We start from the raw sequence: 13,408 nt of genomic DNA, 5'->3' as shown, positions 1-13,408 counted from the left end.
TGTGTCTCCGGTTCACCGACACAGATGCGTCCGTGTTTACCGGGAGTCCCGGTGTAGACGGAGCGGGGCAGCGCAGCCCGGGGCGCCGGTACCGTCCCCCGCGGCGGCGGATGCCTCCCCCGGAGCGGAGCGGGGCCCGGAGGAGGCGGAAAACCCCGGAAGAGCAGCAGCTCCCGGAGCGACCAGGGGAGAGCTCTACTGCGCAGGTGCTGAAAAGACACTACCGTGCTAGCTTAGTTAGCATGCTAACGGGTTAACGGGCTAGCAGACCGGGCGGAAGGGGGTCAGGTCTGTCACCGGAGCTCCGGTAAATACCGGCGGGCACCGCGGTGTGAGGCTGCGGGATCAAACACCGCGTTAGAACCGGGTCATAGGAGCCTCCGGCCCGGTCCATACATGCTAACAGGCTAGCGTGCTAGCACAGTAGCAGAGTGAGTTATGCTGCTCTGGTTCCGGTTCTGTTTTTATTTTTACGGATAAATAAAAAAGTCAAACCCAGAAAGTTCTGGTTTTATTTTATTATTTATTTTTATTTAATTTTTATTTTAATTTATTTTAATCCAAGAATAAAAACTGAAGCGAAACCAGGAAACAGAACTGTGCTAACTGCTAACTAGCGTAGCATTCTGTTAGCTTGTTATGCTACAGCAGAGCCAATGACATGAGGTCAGCAGAAAAACACAATAAAGTGGACCTTCGACCCATGTGGACCAAAGTAGACCAAAGTCGACCAAAGCAGACCAAAGTAGACCAAAGTAGACTAAAGTAGACCAAAGCAGACCAAAGTAGACTAAAGTAGACCCCTGTAGACTAAAGTGGACCAAAGTAGACTAAAGTAGACCAAAGTAGACCAAAGTAGACCAAAGCAGACCAAAGTAGACCAAAGCAGACTAAAGTAGACCCCTGTAGACCAAAGCAGACCAAAGCAGACTAAAGTAGACCAAAGTAGACTAAAGTAGACCAAAGTAGACTAAAGTAGACCAAAGCAGACCAAAGTAGACTAAAGTAGACCAAAGTAGACCAAAGCAGACTAAAGTAGACCCCTGTAGACTAAAGTGGACCAAAGTAGACTAAAGTAGACCAAAGTAGACCAAAGCAGACCAAAGTAGACCAAAGCAGACTAAAGTAGACCAAAGTAGACCAAAGTAGACTAAAGCAGACCAAAGTAGACTAAAGTAGACCAAAGTAGACTAAAGTAGACCAAAGTAGACCAAAGCAGACCAAAGCAGACCAAAGTAGACCAAAGTAGACTAAAGTAGACCAAAGTAGACCAAAGTAGACTAAAGTAGACCTCTGTAGACTAAAGTAGACCTCTGGTCTGACTCGGGTCTCTGTCTGTTTCCAGGTGATGGCGCCCACGCGGATGAAGCTGCGAGTGCGTCGGCGTGACAACGCGGCGGCAGGTGCTGCAGCAGACGGCGTTCAGCCCGAGCAGGAAGAGGAGCGGAGCCGAGAGCGAGGCGGGCGCAGCAGCAAGAGGAAAAACACCGCAGCCGCAGCCGCCGCCACCGCTGTCCCCACAACCCCCGCGTCGCCTCCTCCCTCCTCATCCACCGCCTCAGCGCGGGCAGTGATGGCGGCGGAGGAGGCGTCGCCGGACTCCAAGTGCCCGATCTGCCTGGACCGCTTCAACAACCTGGCGTACCTGGACCGCTGCCTGCACCGCTTCTGCTTCCCCTGCATCCAGGAGTGGTCGCACAACAAGGCCGAGTGTCCGCTCTGCAAGCAGCCCTTCGCCTCCATCCTGCACTCGGTCCGCGCCGAGGACGACTTCAAGGAGTACACGCTGCGGCCGGCGCCCGCCAACAGCAGCGTCGCCGCCACCGTGGCGATGGTGGCGGCGATGGCCTCGGCGGCGAGGAGCGACCACCAGATGAGGCTGATGCTGCGGCGGCACCGAGGGGCGGACGGTGGAGAGACGATGACGAGGAGGCGACGGAGGGAGCGGGGAGGGAGAGGTCCGGGGTCGGGGGTGTGGGAGTGGTACCTGGACTCGCCGCCCCTGGAGCACCCTCCTCTTCCTCACCACCCCGCCGTGTCTCCCGTTGTTGCCGAGGACAGCGAGGAGGGCGAAGACCTGGAGGAGCAGAGGATGAGGGGCGGCGCTGACCTGGCGGAGCGTGGCGTGATATTTGAAGGGCTGACGGGACTGGGGGGCGGTGTGGCGCCCGTGGCCCCCAACGACCGAGCGTCACGGAGGCTGATGACCCGTCTGGTGGCGAGGCAGCGGCTGCAGCGAGAAGGTGGAACCGTGAGGGGCCTGAGGGAGAGAGAGATGGTGGCCTTCCGCCGCGCTCTCTACCGGAGTGGCATCCGGGTCCGTGGCGTCGCCGGGATCAACGGTAACCAGGTGCATCAGCGCGACATCACAGCAGACAGCTTCCGCCGGAACCCCACCCACCTGAACAGACTCCGCCCCTGGCTGCGGCGGGAGCTCACGGTGCTGTACGGTGCACACGGCTCACTGGTCGACATCGTGCAGCGCATCATTATGGCGCGGCTCGCCCGCCACGGCCTGGAGGACACGCCCACCATAGAAGAAGAGCTACGACCATTCCTGTTGGCACGCACCGACCACTTCCTGCACGAGCTGGTCAGCTTCGCCCGCTCGCCGCTCAGCCTGGAGAACTACGACCTGCAGGCGGTGTACGAGCCCCCCACCGCCGCCCTGGACCTGGACGGGATGAGCAGCTCCAGCGACAGCAGCTCCGTCATCGCCATTTCAGAGGGCGACGAAGAGGAGCGGCGGGCGGGAGGGCGGTCGGACGAGAGGGCGGTGAGCGCTCACGATGATGTCATCCAAGCAGGAAGCTGCCTCAGCCTGTCGGTCTGGGACGACGAGACTCCGGGCCCCTCCTACTCCACCGCCGAGCCGTCGTGTTCGCTCGCCTCACCGCCGCTCAGCCCCGCCTCCCAGGAGGCAGCCAATGAGGGAGGAGAGAGGCGGGAGGACGAGTGTCTGATCGTCGGGTACAAGAAGCCGATGGCGGAGCGGACGCCTGAGCTGGTGCAGCTGTCGTCCGACACCGAGGACGAGGAGGAGAAGAAGAAGAAGGACACGGCTGAGACGCTTCTCACCCTCCCCACCGCCGCCCCCCCCTTCTCCTACTTACCCACAATCCCCCCCTCCACGTCAGGCGCCTACAGAGAAGAGCAGGACGGCGTGCCGAAGGAGAAAGGCGGTGAGGAGGGCGCACGTGCACGCTCCTGGTCGGGCAGCTCGGGCCGAAGCAGGAACTCCGTGTGCACGCTGAGCCCGGCGCCGCCCGGAGAGGGCGAGCCGCGGCACGGGAGAGAGGGCGGCGGAGAGCGCAAGTCTGACAGCGAGGGGGCGAGGGAGAAGAGGAAGAAGAAGAGGAGGAGGAGAGGGCGGGAGAGGAGCGGCACCCTGTACAACCCCAACCGCTCCATCTATCCCGCCATGATGCGCCACCGCTCCCCCTCGCCGTTTCACTCCAGCGTGGAGTCCGGCTCGCCGCCCAGCCCGCCGGACTCCAGCTGGGAGTTCCACTGTGCCCAGGTGTCTCCTCTCACCTCCTCCGCCTCTTCAGCCCCCTGTTCCTCCTCCTCCTCCTCCTCCTCCTCTCCCCTCTGCTCCTCCCTGCAGCCGCCCGCGCCCTCGCTCTCCCCCGGCAACAACCCCCACGGGGAAAAACCCGGGGGCAAGAGGAAGTACAAGAGCCGCCACCTGGACAGCAACGACAAGGACCCGACCTGGAGGCCGAGCAGCGGCCACAGCCGGGAGAGGAGGAAGGAGACGGAGAGGAGGAGGAGGAGGAGGGGGAGAGATGGACGGAGGCGGAGAGAGAGGCAGAGGAGGGACGGTGAGGAGAGGTGAGCGGACGCACTTCCTGTTTCCTGTTGTCACCAGGTATCACAGCGCTGTGACTGATGTGTGGTGTTGTGTTCCGCAGCAGGAGCAGAGGAGACCGCAGCCCCAGCGTGGAGATCATCTACGAGGGCACCGTCGACGCCGCGCAGTCCCCCGCCTGCAAGCGCCGCAGGAAGCAACACCGGAGGACGCAGCACAGCAGGTACGGCGAGTCACAGCGAGCAAAGTCTGTCGGGACCTCGTCCGTGTCTCGTTTTGTCCGACTGACGTTTTCTCTCTTCCCGTCTCAGCAGCTCGCCGGTCATCATCACCCTGGACAGCGACAGCAGCCACGACGACGCCAACGCCAAGAACCTGAGCAGCAGCGGCAGCAGCCCGCTCAGCAGCCAGCAGACCGTCGACTTCTCCGACCTCCCTCCTCTCCCGCTGGCGCCTTCTGCCGGCGCCGGCGGAGCCTTGAACGCGGAAATCGGCGAGCTTCCTGTCGACATCCTTGACCGAGGGTCTGACGGGTCGGAGACGGAGGCGACGGGCCCCATCGCCATTGACAACAGCGACGACGACGACGTGGACGTGGAAAACGTGGAGGAGAGCATTTCGGTGCCGGGGTCAGATGACGACAGAGGACCAATGAGAACGGGCGCCACAAAGTCAAGTCCAGAAGTGGGAGGGGCCGCGGGAGACGCCGCGCCCAATCCGATCCGTAAACGGAACTCGGAGTTCTTGGCGTCCGACAGCCGTCTTCTGGAGAGCATCCTCAACGACCTGAAGGGACTCGCCGCGCCCAAGTGTAAACCCGTGAACACGGAGTCGGGTTGTCGTAAAAGGCGCCTGAGGGATCAGCGAGAGGACGGCTGGTCGACGGAGACCAGAGACCCCGGTCCTGATTCGCCGAACCGTGTTCTGCACCACAATCAGGGCTTGGACTCGCCGACGTGTCGTACCTCAGCGCGCCCGCCCCCTCCCCCTCTGGAGCCCCTGAAGGAGCGCCGGGTCCGAGTGGAGGGCAAGGACGCGCCCCCGCTCCTGAAGCAGGCCAGTCCCGTTCGGGCGCACAACAGGAACACGCCGCCGCCGCTCAAACACAAAGACGCTGGCAGTCCACACCTGCACTCGCCTCCGCCCTCTGGTCCCGTCGGTGCGAATTCTCACGTTGACCTCAGTTCAAATCCCAGCGTGTCGCCCGTCGACGCCCTTTGGGATGAAGACGCCGAGGCCGTCCCTCCGCCTCTCGCCACCGACACACACTCGTCTCCTCGCTCAGCGACCGTTGACTCCCGTTCGGCTGCTCCTTCTAAAAACGGAGCACTGACTGTCGGCGTCCATTCCCCGAGTCACGAACCTCACATTGACCCCCGTTCTTCTTCTCCTCTCGGGTCTGACAGGAGTCCCACGGGCGCTGACGGTTTCTCCCGTCTGGCGTTGAACTCTCGCCGTTCTTCGGGCCTCGACGCCACGAACGAAGTCGCTTCCTGTGCGCTGAGATCTTCTCCTCTCGACTTGCATCTTGCGAGTTCTTCATCTTCCGTAGATTTCCACTTGGCCAAAGCCGGCTGCCCCACAAAGCAGCCCGCACACGCAGACTCTACCTCGAGGGGCGGCAGGAGTAAGACTGGAAGCCCAAACCCCCGTCTGGTGGCCCCTCCTGACCTCCATCCTTCCAGCGGCGTCGCTGCTGAGGGCACGCCGGCGGCCGCTGATGACGTTTTCTCAGGAGGCAACCGCAACGCCCCATCACCTCCCGCTCTTGTTCTGCCTGTCTCGTCCAGGACTCAGGATCCCCCCCCGCCCGCTGACGCCCACTCCTCCAGTACGAGAGCGAGCGTGTCAGAGCGGCGTTCAGCCCCTGGCGGCGCCTCAGTGCCGTCCGGCCGCAGGCGGTCTCACGTCGACGCACATCCTGGGAGTCCAGAACGTACCGTTGAGCGGCGCTCTTCAGGTGCAGGACTCATGGACATTAAAGCGTCTTCGTTACTCAACCACGCGGACGGATCGCCTCACCTGCCGCCCGTTGATTCGCATCGTTCGAGTCCCGCGCCGCCGGCCCCTCCGAACCACGCCGCCTTACCCTCCGCCACCTTCCAGACCTCGCAGACAAAGTGCGGCTCGTACGCGGATCCTGCCGTGGACTCCCACTCCAGACTCAACCACTTTGATCCCAGACCCGGCGCACGCTTCCCCGCCGACGGCCCCGTCTTCAGGTCCCCGCCCCGGTCTGGAGAGGACGCGTGGAGCGCGTCCGCTGAGGCGCGCTCAGACCCTGTGGCCCGGTGACGCCGCTGGTCCACAGGGACTCAAACCTTTTTTACTGTTTGTTTCTGAAGATGAAGAAACGATCGACTCTAAATGTGATTTCTGTTTGTTTGTTTACGGGGAAACGACGACGAACCGCAGCGTTCCAGAAGCTTCTTCTTCATGAGTTCATTCTGATTATTATTGTTATTGTTATTGTTGTTATTGTTAAAGAATCTGAAGCCAAAAGAAACATTAAAGAACATGAACCCGCCTCCTGTCTGTCAATCATCTCAACCCTGAAGGATTTCACATGGAAGTTATGATTAGTACATTTATATTAAAGTATATTAAAGTATAAATATATTATATATTTATACTTTAATAACGCAGAAAAGGTTGTTTAAACAGAAACCAGCACAAAAAGATGCAAAATGACTCAAAATTCTATTACTTTCATGTATTGAATCACGTCTAAATCTCAGTTATTGATCTTTAAACTCAGTGACTTTAATAATATTAATATTAATGTATCTGTCAGGTGCAGTGTGTGTTTGTCTCCAGCAGGTGGAGCCGGCGTCGTTCCTCACACACACACACACAGACAGACACACAGGAACACACACACACACTAATTAAGACTCAGGGTCCCGTTACACACACAGGAACACACACACACACACACACTAATTAAGACTCTCAGGGTCCCGTTACACACACACACAGACAGACGCACGCACACACAGACGAGGCTGAATCATCCTGCTAACAAAGTTCAGATCTGGACCCGGCTCAGTCGAACCCTGAGTCTCTGGGGACCAGGTTCAGGTTTCACCCGGGCCGACGTGAACGGGTCTACAGGGGCCCATGAGGCCAAAATGACCACAGAGCGACAAAAACTGACCATAGGGATGCAAAACCACCACAAAAAGATGCAAAACCAGCACAAACAGATGCAAAATGTCTAAAAATAGATGCAAAACCACCACAAAAAGATGCAAAATGACTAAAAATAGATGCAACACCACCACAAAAAGATGCAAAATGACTGGACCAGGACGTTGACCAGGCCTGGACTCTGCTGCCCACTCACACCTCAAGGAGAAAGCCAGGACCAGGACCGGGCCTGGACTCTGCTGCCCACTCACATCTCAAGGAGAAAGCCAGGACCAGGACCAGGCCTGGACTCTGCTGCCCACTCACATCTCAAGGAGAAAGCCAGGACCAGGACCAGGCCTGGACTCTGCTGCCCACTCACACCTCAAGGAGAAAGCCAGGACCAGGACCAGCACCAGGCCTGGACTCTGCTGCCCACTCACACCTCACTCCTCTGAGGACAACAGCGTCCACATCCTGGACCGAGAGGACAGATGGTTTGAAAGAGGAGGAAAAGAAGAGAAACCATGGCTAACCAGGGGAGGAGGTCTGAGACACCAGGACCAGGACCTAGACCAGGACCAGGACCAGGCTGGGACTGGACCAGGACCAGGACCAGGCTGGGACTGGTCCAACTACCTGGTGTGAGATCCAGGTCTTGAACCTCTCACAGGCCGATGATGTCACTGGAACCCTTTGTGCTCCGTCGTTAGTGACAGTCGTTGGTGGAAGTGGGTCTGGAATTGATTAGTGCTGGTCCAGACCCAGCCTGGTCCTGGTCCTGGTCCTGGTCCAGTTGCTTCGAGGACCTGAACACACGAGAACATTCACAGGTTTATAAACTTTATGTTTTTGCTGCTTTTAAATGTATAATAATTGTGTGTTGTTGTTGTGTGTTGTTGTTGTGTTTGTGTTGTTGTTGTGTGTTGTTGTTGTGTTGTGTTGGTGTTGTGTTGTGTTGGTGTTGTGTTGTTGTTGTGTGTTGTGTTGTTGTGTGTTGTTGTTGTGTTGTTGTTGTGTTGTTTGTCTGTTTTCACACTTTGTGTCAAACATCAATCACTCTGAGGCCACGCCCACATTCTAGAACACTGGTGGTGGCCCATTGTTAACGCTGTTGCCAGGCAACACGCCACCTCGTCGTCAGGGACAACCAGTCTTTCTCTCCATCTCTCTCTCTGATAGCAACACACACACAGACACACACTCACACACACACATACACATACACACACACTCACACACACACATACAGAGACACACACACACATACACACACACTCTCACACACACACACACACAAACACGCACTCTCACGCACACACACACGCACAGACACACACACACACACACACAAACAGAGACACACTCACACACAGAGAAAGACACACACACACACACTCACTCACACACACACTCACACGCGCACACACACACACACACACAGAGACACACACACACACACACAGAGTCACACACACACACACACAGACACACACTCACACAGACACTCACACACACACACACACACTGATCTTTGAAGTCTTTATTATGGTTCAGCTCGTGATGACGTCACAGAGACAGAGACATGAGGAGGACGCACAAACCAACGCCTCCTTCCTGTCGCCACGGCGAGGACGGAGGCGGGGACGCTTTTCCTCGCCGTACTCGAAAACAAAAGAACAAAGTAAAAATGTTTCCAACACGTCTGTGAGCGCAGAGTCGCCGCCACGGTCGCCTCCTTCCTGTCACCACGGACGGAAAATGCTCCGCCGGATGTTTGTTCTTCACGATCGCTGAGTCGCTGATTTAGCTGTCAATCAAAAAAGGGTTCCGCCTCAGACGGCTCATCCAATCAGCACGTGGAAGCCTAGCCTGGACTGATCCCTGTTAGCATTAGCGTTAGCATCACTTCCAATTAGCACAACAGCAGAGTAGGCTGAGCCAGGGTTAGCTTCAGTTAGCTAGCCACCTCGGCTGCTACCTGCGATTGAAGCAACGATCAAAAATGTGACGGATGTAAGTGAGCGACGAGATTCTCATGTTCGGTGATTTAATCGGCTCCGTCGCTCCCGGTGTGAACGCACGGTGAGGCTGCGTTAGCACCAGGTGGCCACAGACGCAACAAATCGCCTGGAACGCCAGTTTAGCTAAAGGCAGCAGCCCGGTCTCGCCTCGGCACGCCGGTTGCTCGTTGCTCGTTGGCGCTATGACCAAACAACCAGGGTCACGGGAGTCTTCAGGACTGCAGCTGGTCCACTCTGCTGATTGGCTTACGGGCGACTCGACAACTTGCGCGTTTGATGCGTTTTAAGTGGCATCGCGTCCATCGTGTCGTAGGAAACGCTCCTAACGCGCCGCCGGTCTTGAAGTCGCGGTTGAACATTGACTCCTGTCGCGTCGGTCGCCCCCCCGGTGTTGACGTAGCTTTAAAACGCCGCTTAGAGGTATTTATTCGTAGCTACTCTCTTTCTGCTACTTTTTATGCTACACTGGTCACAGAGCCGGGCAGCGGGCTGCTGGGTCCGCCTCCACCTCACACGCCTCAGATCAGGACCGACGAAAAACGACGTCAGGTGACAACAGGTGGAAACGGCGCTAAACTACAGACAACAGACGACAGCACTTTTTTCAAATCAAGTCCTTAGGGACCTCACGGACGTTGCATCGACTCTTTGGCGTCAGTTTGGCTAACTTTAGATGAACTCTGCTAGCTAACTAGCTGATACTGGCGGCGTGGGAGCGGAGGGACAGGCCGTCTCATGTCACCTCAGCGTATCGACTGCCAGTGCAAATGCAAATGGACTAAAAAAGTCGTAGTTCTCGGAGGAGCTCCCCAGAACGGGAGGAACTACTAGCTAACATGCTAATTCCACCACACCTTCATGCTACACTGGTTACAGGAAATGAGGCGAAGGGACTGGCGAGCTAATATAGCATTAGCGTTCGTGATGCTGCAAGTGCAAACAGAAACAACAGCCCTTAAGAAACGCAGCTGACGGGGAACTCCTCACTGGACGGTTCCTCTCAGGCCCCAGAAGTGATTGGTCCCAAACACGGAGGCTGTTACCGTGGTTACTCCTTGTTTTTATGTTTTATATCTGATGGTTTTAAAAAACGATACGGATTTGAATGATCTGATACCGATTCAGACACAGAATCATTAAATCATTGGTGTCATATTTAGGAATCAAACCTCAGGGCTCCTTTGGGACCAACCACCCGTCAAACGTCCCCGGTCCTCGTCGGCTGCTGTGGTGCGTTCATGTTCCAGTGAAAGGACATTAATGCAACTGCTTTGCATGTAAACATTAATATTTTTAATAATGCAAAAGGGTTCCTGGTACAGTTCACAGCAGTAGTTCTCTCACAACCTCCGTCCAATTCAAATAAAGTTGGTTTGAACCTAAATATTCAAAAGAACGGGGAAATGATCGGAGATACCGGCGCCAGCTACGCAGAGACCGGAGGAAGTCGAGGTTGAGACGGACGGCGACGGGTGTTGGAGTCGTGCTCAGTACGGGGGTACGTGGGTGGTGGAAGTGGACGACTCTCACGATCATGACTTGAGAGCGAGGCGGAGTTGATCGAACCCCATTCAGATTTGGGTTCAATCACGTCGAATGACGGACGGAGACAGGAGAAACCTGCTTTTGTTTGGTTTCAGCGCCAAGTCGGAAAAATCTGAGCTTTTTCAAAATGCAAAAGACTTCCGAAGTTCTCTGAACAACTCTTTTAAATGGTTGGCGATACCCGGCGCTGGTTACTTGAAGGCCGACGGAATTGGCGGCTGAGATGAGGAAGAGCTGCAGAAGCTACCGGACGGAGGATCAGCGTCGTGGCATCGCGTCGTAGCATCGCGTCGGTGAAGGTGCAGAGCGACTCCTGTGTTTGTGATTCAGACGTGTTTTTCCCAGAACATGACGGAGTGACGGGGACGTTGGACCCACAGACGCGTTGGAAACGTTTACAGTGTGAAATGTTCTGGTCCGATCTCGTTCAGCTCAGCTCGGTTCCTTTAGTCTCGGGGTTCAGCTCCGAGCGTCGCAGCGTCCCAGAAGACCCAAAGGTTCCCTGCGAGTCCCCAAACTGCATTTAAGCTGCAGGTGGATTCTCCTGTTTCCTGTTGGTCGCGTGGTTCCATCGTCTGCGTCGATACAAGAACAGAGACGCTGGTTCTGAACTCTCCTCGAGGTCCCGGTTCAGGGTTGGACCCGGTACAGACGCACTTCTTTAAATCTGAACGTTTGAGCCAGAAAAACCTTCAAACCTTCCTGACACTTTTTTACACAAATACAAAAATACAACAAAGTGAGTTTTTCTCCCGTCGTCTTTAGTTCGTAGAAAACCAGCGGGAAGAACAACGGCGCCCTGAGAACTTTCCAAAGAGATCCTGACAGAAGAAAACAAAACAACCGAGACGTGTGACGCCCGAGGAGGGGGCCGTCTCTGGACCCTCCAGAGAGTTAAGAAGCAGACCGGGTGGAACCAGTTCTCGAGGAGGAGGTAGACAGAGACAGATAACAGTGATGTGGTAGTTGTAGTCCTACGTCGGTGAAGGTGTAGTCCTTGATAACAGTCCTGGATCACTTCCTGCTGAGGTCAGTTTGTTCTCCCTCTCAACACTAAAGTTTTTCCTTTGTGGCCCGGTTTTGGTCCAACTGTGACAGTTTCCGTGGCGACAGCAGCCGTCCACTCGAGGCCTGAATCTTCCTGGTTTGGCTACGATTTCGGGGGTTCTGGGTTTTGCCGGGAGGAGGAGGAAGAAGAGGAAGGAGGGGGCAGTTTGGTCACAGCGGCGACGGGTGTGCGAGACGATATGTGCTCGGTACAGGAGGGAGCGTACCCACGTACCCCAGGTCCTACGTTCCCCGGGTCCTACGTACCCCGGGTCCTACGTACCCCGCTTTGCATGTGACCAGGGAATTCAACCCTTTTTAAGAGAAGGATCCGATGTTCCCCCATTTTTCCCACAATTGGTGCTGAATTCTGTGGAAACAAGGCGCGTGTAGACCGTAACACTACCCCCTGACCCTGACGCTAACCGTAACACTACCCCCTGACCCTGATGCTAACACTACCCCCTGACACTGACGCTAACCGTAACACTACCCCCTGACCCTGACGCTAACCGTAACACTACCCCCTGACCCTGACGCTAACCGTAGCACTACGCCCTGACGCTAACCGTAACACTACCCCCTGACCCTGACGCTAACCGTAACACTACCCCCTGACCCTGACGCTAACTGTAACACTACCCTCTGACCCTGACGCTAACCGTAACACTACCCCCTGACACTGACGCTAACCGTAACACTACCCCCTGACCCTGACGCTAACCGTAACACTACCCTCTGACCCTGACGCTAACCGTAACACTACCCCCTGACCCTGACCGTAACACTACCCCCTGACCCTGACGCTAACCGTAACACTACCCCCTGACCCTGATGCTAACCGTAACACTACCCCCTGACCCTGACGCTAACCGTAACACTACCCCCTGACCCTGACGCTAACTGTAACACTACCCTCTGACCCTGACGCTAACCGTAACACTACCCCCTGACCCTGACGCTAACCGTAACACTACCCCCTGACACTGACGCTAACCGTAACACTACCCCCTGACCCTGACGCTAACCGTAACACTACCCTCTGACCCTGACGCTAACCGTAACACTACCCCCTGACCCTGACCGTAACACTACCCCCTGACCCTGACGCTAACCATAACACTACCCCCTGACCCTGATGCTAACCGTAACACTACCCCCTGACCCTGATGCTAACCGTAACACTACCCTCTGACCCTGATGCTAACCGTAACACTACCCTCTGACCCTGACGCTAACCGTAACACTACCCCCTGACCCTGACGCTAACCGTAACACTACCCCCTGACCCTCACGCTAACCGTAACACTACCCCCTGACCCTGACGCTAACCGTAACACTACCCCCTGACCCTGACGCTAACTGTAACACTACCCCCTGACCCTGACGCTAACCGTAACACTACCCCCTGACCCTGACGCTAACCGTAACACTACCCCCTGACCCTGACCCTGACGCTAACCCTAACACTACCCCCTGACCCTGATGCTAACCGTAACACTACCCCCTGACCCTGACGCTAACCGTAACACTACCCCCTGACCCTGATGCTAACCGTAACACTACCTCCTGACCCTGACGCTAACCGTAACACTACCCCCTGACCCTGATGCTAACCGTAACACTACCCCCTGACCCTGACGCTAACCGTAACACTACCCCCTGACCCTGACCCTGACCCTGACCGTAACACTACCCCCTGACCCTGACGCTAACCCTAACACTACCCCTGACCCTGACGCTAACCCTAACACTACCCCCTGACCCTGACGCTAACCGTGACCTCTAACCCAAACAAAAGGCAGACGCTGATGTGACCCAGGAACCCCGGACCCAGGGGACCCAGGGGACC

The 13,408-nt window shown here is 56.4% G+C and overlaps 1 protein-coding gene across 4 annotated transcripts; it reads left to right on the top strand.

Moving 5' to 3' along the window:
- LOC310963775 (uncharacterized protein) lies at positions 1-6,329 on the top strand. Of its 4 annotated transcripts, none has more exons than XM_083936699.1 (4): positions 1-206; positions 1,346-3,834; positions 3,918-4,034; positions 4,123-6,329. In XM_083936699.1, exons 1-4 carry the CDS (start codon positions 111-113, stop codon positions 6,104-6,106), a joined length of 4,686 nt encoding a protein of 1,561 aa, XP_083792825.1. In that variant the 5' UTR covers positions 1-110; the 3' UTR covers positions 6,107-6,329. The 4 variants fall into 4 exon arrangements, with proteins under 4 accessions (XP_083792825.1, XP_083792824.1, XP_083792823.1 ...); XM_083936698.1 differs by having other exon boundaries at positions 3,915-4,034; positions 4,126-6,329; XM_083936697.1 differs by having other exon boundaries at positions 3,915-4,034.
- Positions 6,330-13,408: the final 7,079 nt, after the last annotated feature.

Source organism: Echiichthys vipera (assembly GCF_963691815.1).
Source record: "Echiichthys vipera genome assembly, chromosome: 22".
NCBI lineage: Eukaryota > Metazoa > Chordata > Actinopteri > Perciformes > Trachinidae > Echiichthys > Echiichthys vipera.
The sequence above is the reverse complement of the archived record's forward strand: the minus strand, read 5'-3'. Positions and strand labels throughout refer to the sequence as shown.

Bases quoted from the DNA above. Each gene is read 5' to 3' on its own strand.
- LOC310963775 (XM_083936697.1), top strand. From the start codon at position 111: ATGCCTCCCCCGGAGCGGAGCGGGGCCCGGAGGAGGCGGAAAACCCCG. The intron at 3,835-3,914 runs GTGAGCGGACGC...TGTGTTCCGCAG, and splicing joins AGGAGGGACGGTGAGGAGAG to CAGGAGCAGAGGAGACCGCA. The intron at 4,035-4,122 runs GTACGGCGAGTC...TTCCCGTCTCAG, and splicing joins CGGAGGACGCAGCACAGCAG to CAGCTCGCCGGTCATCATCA.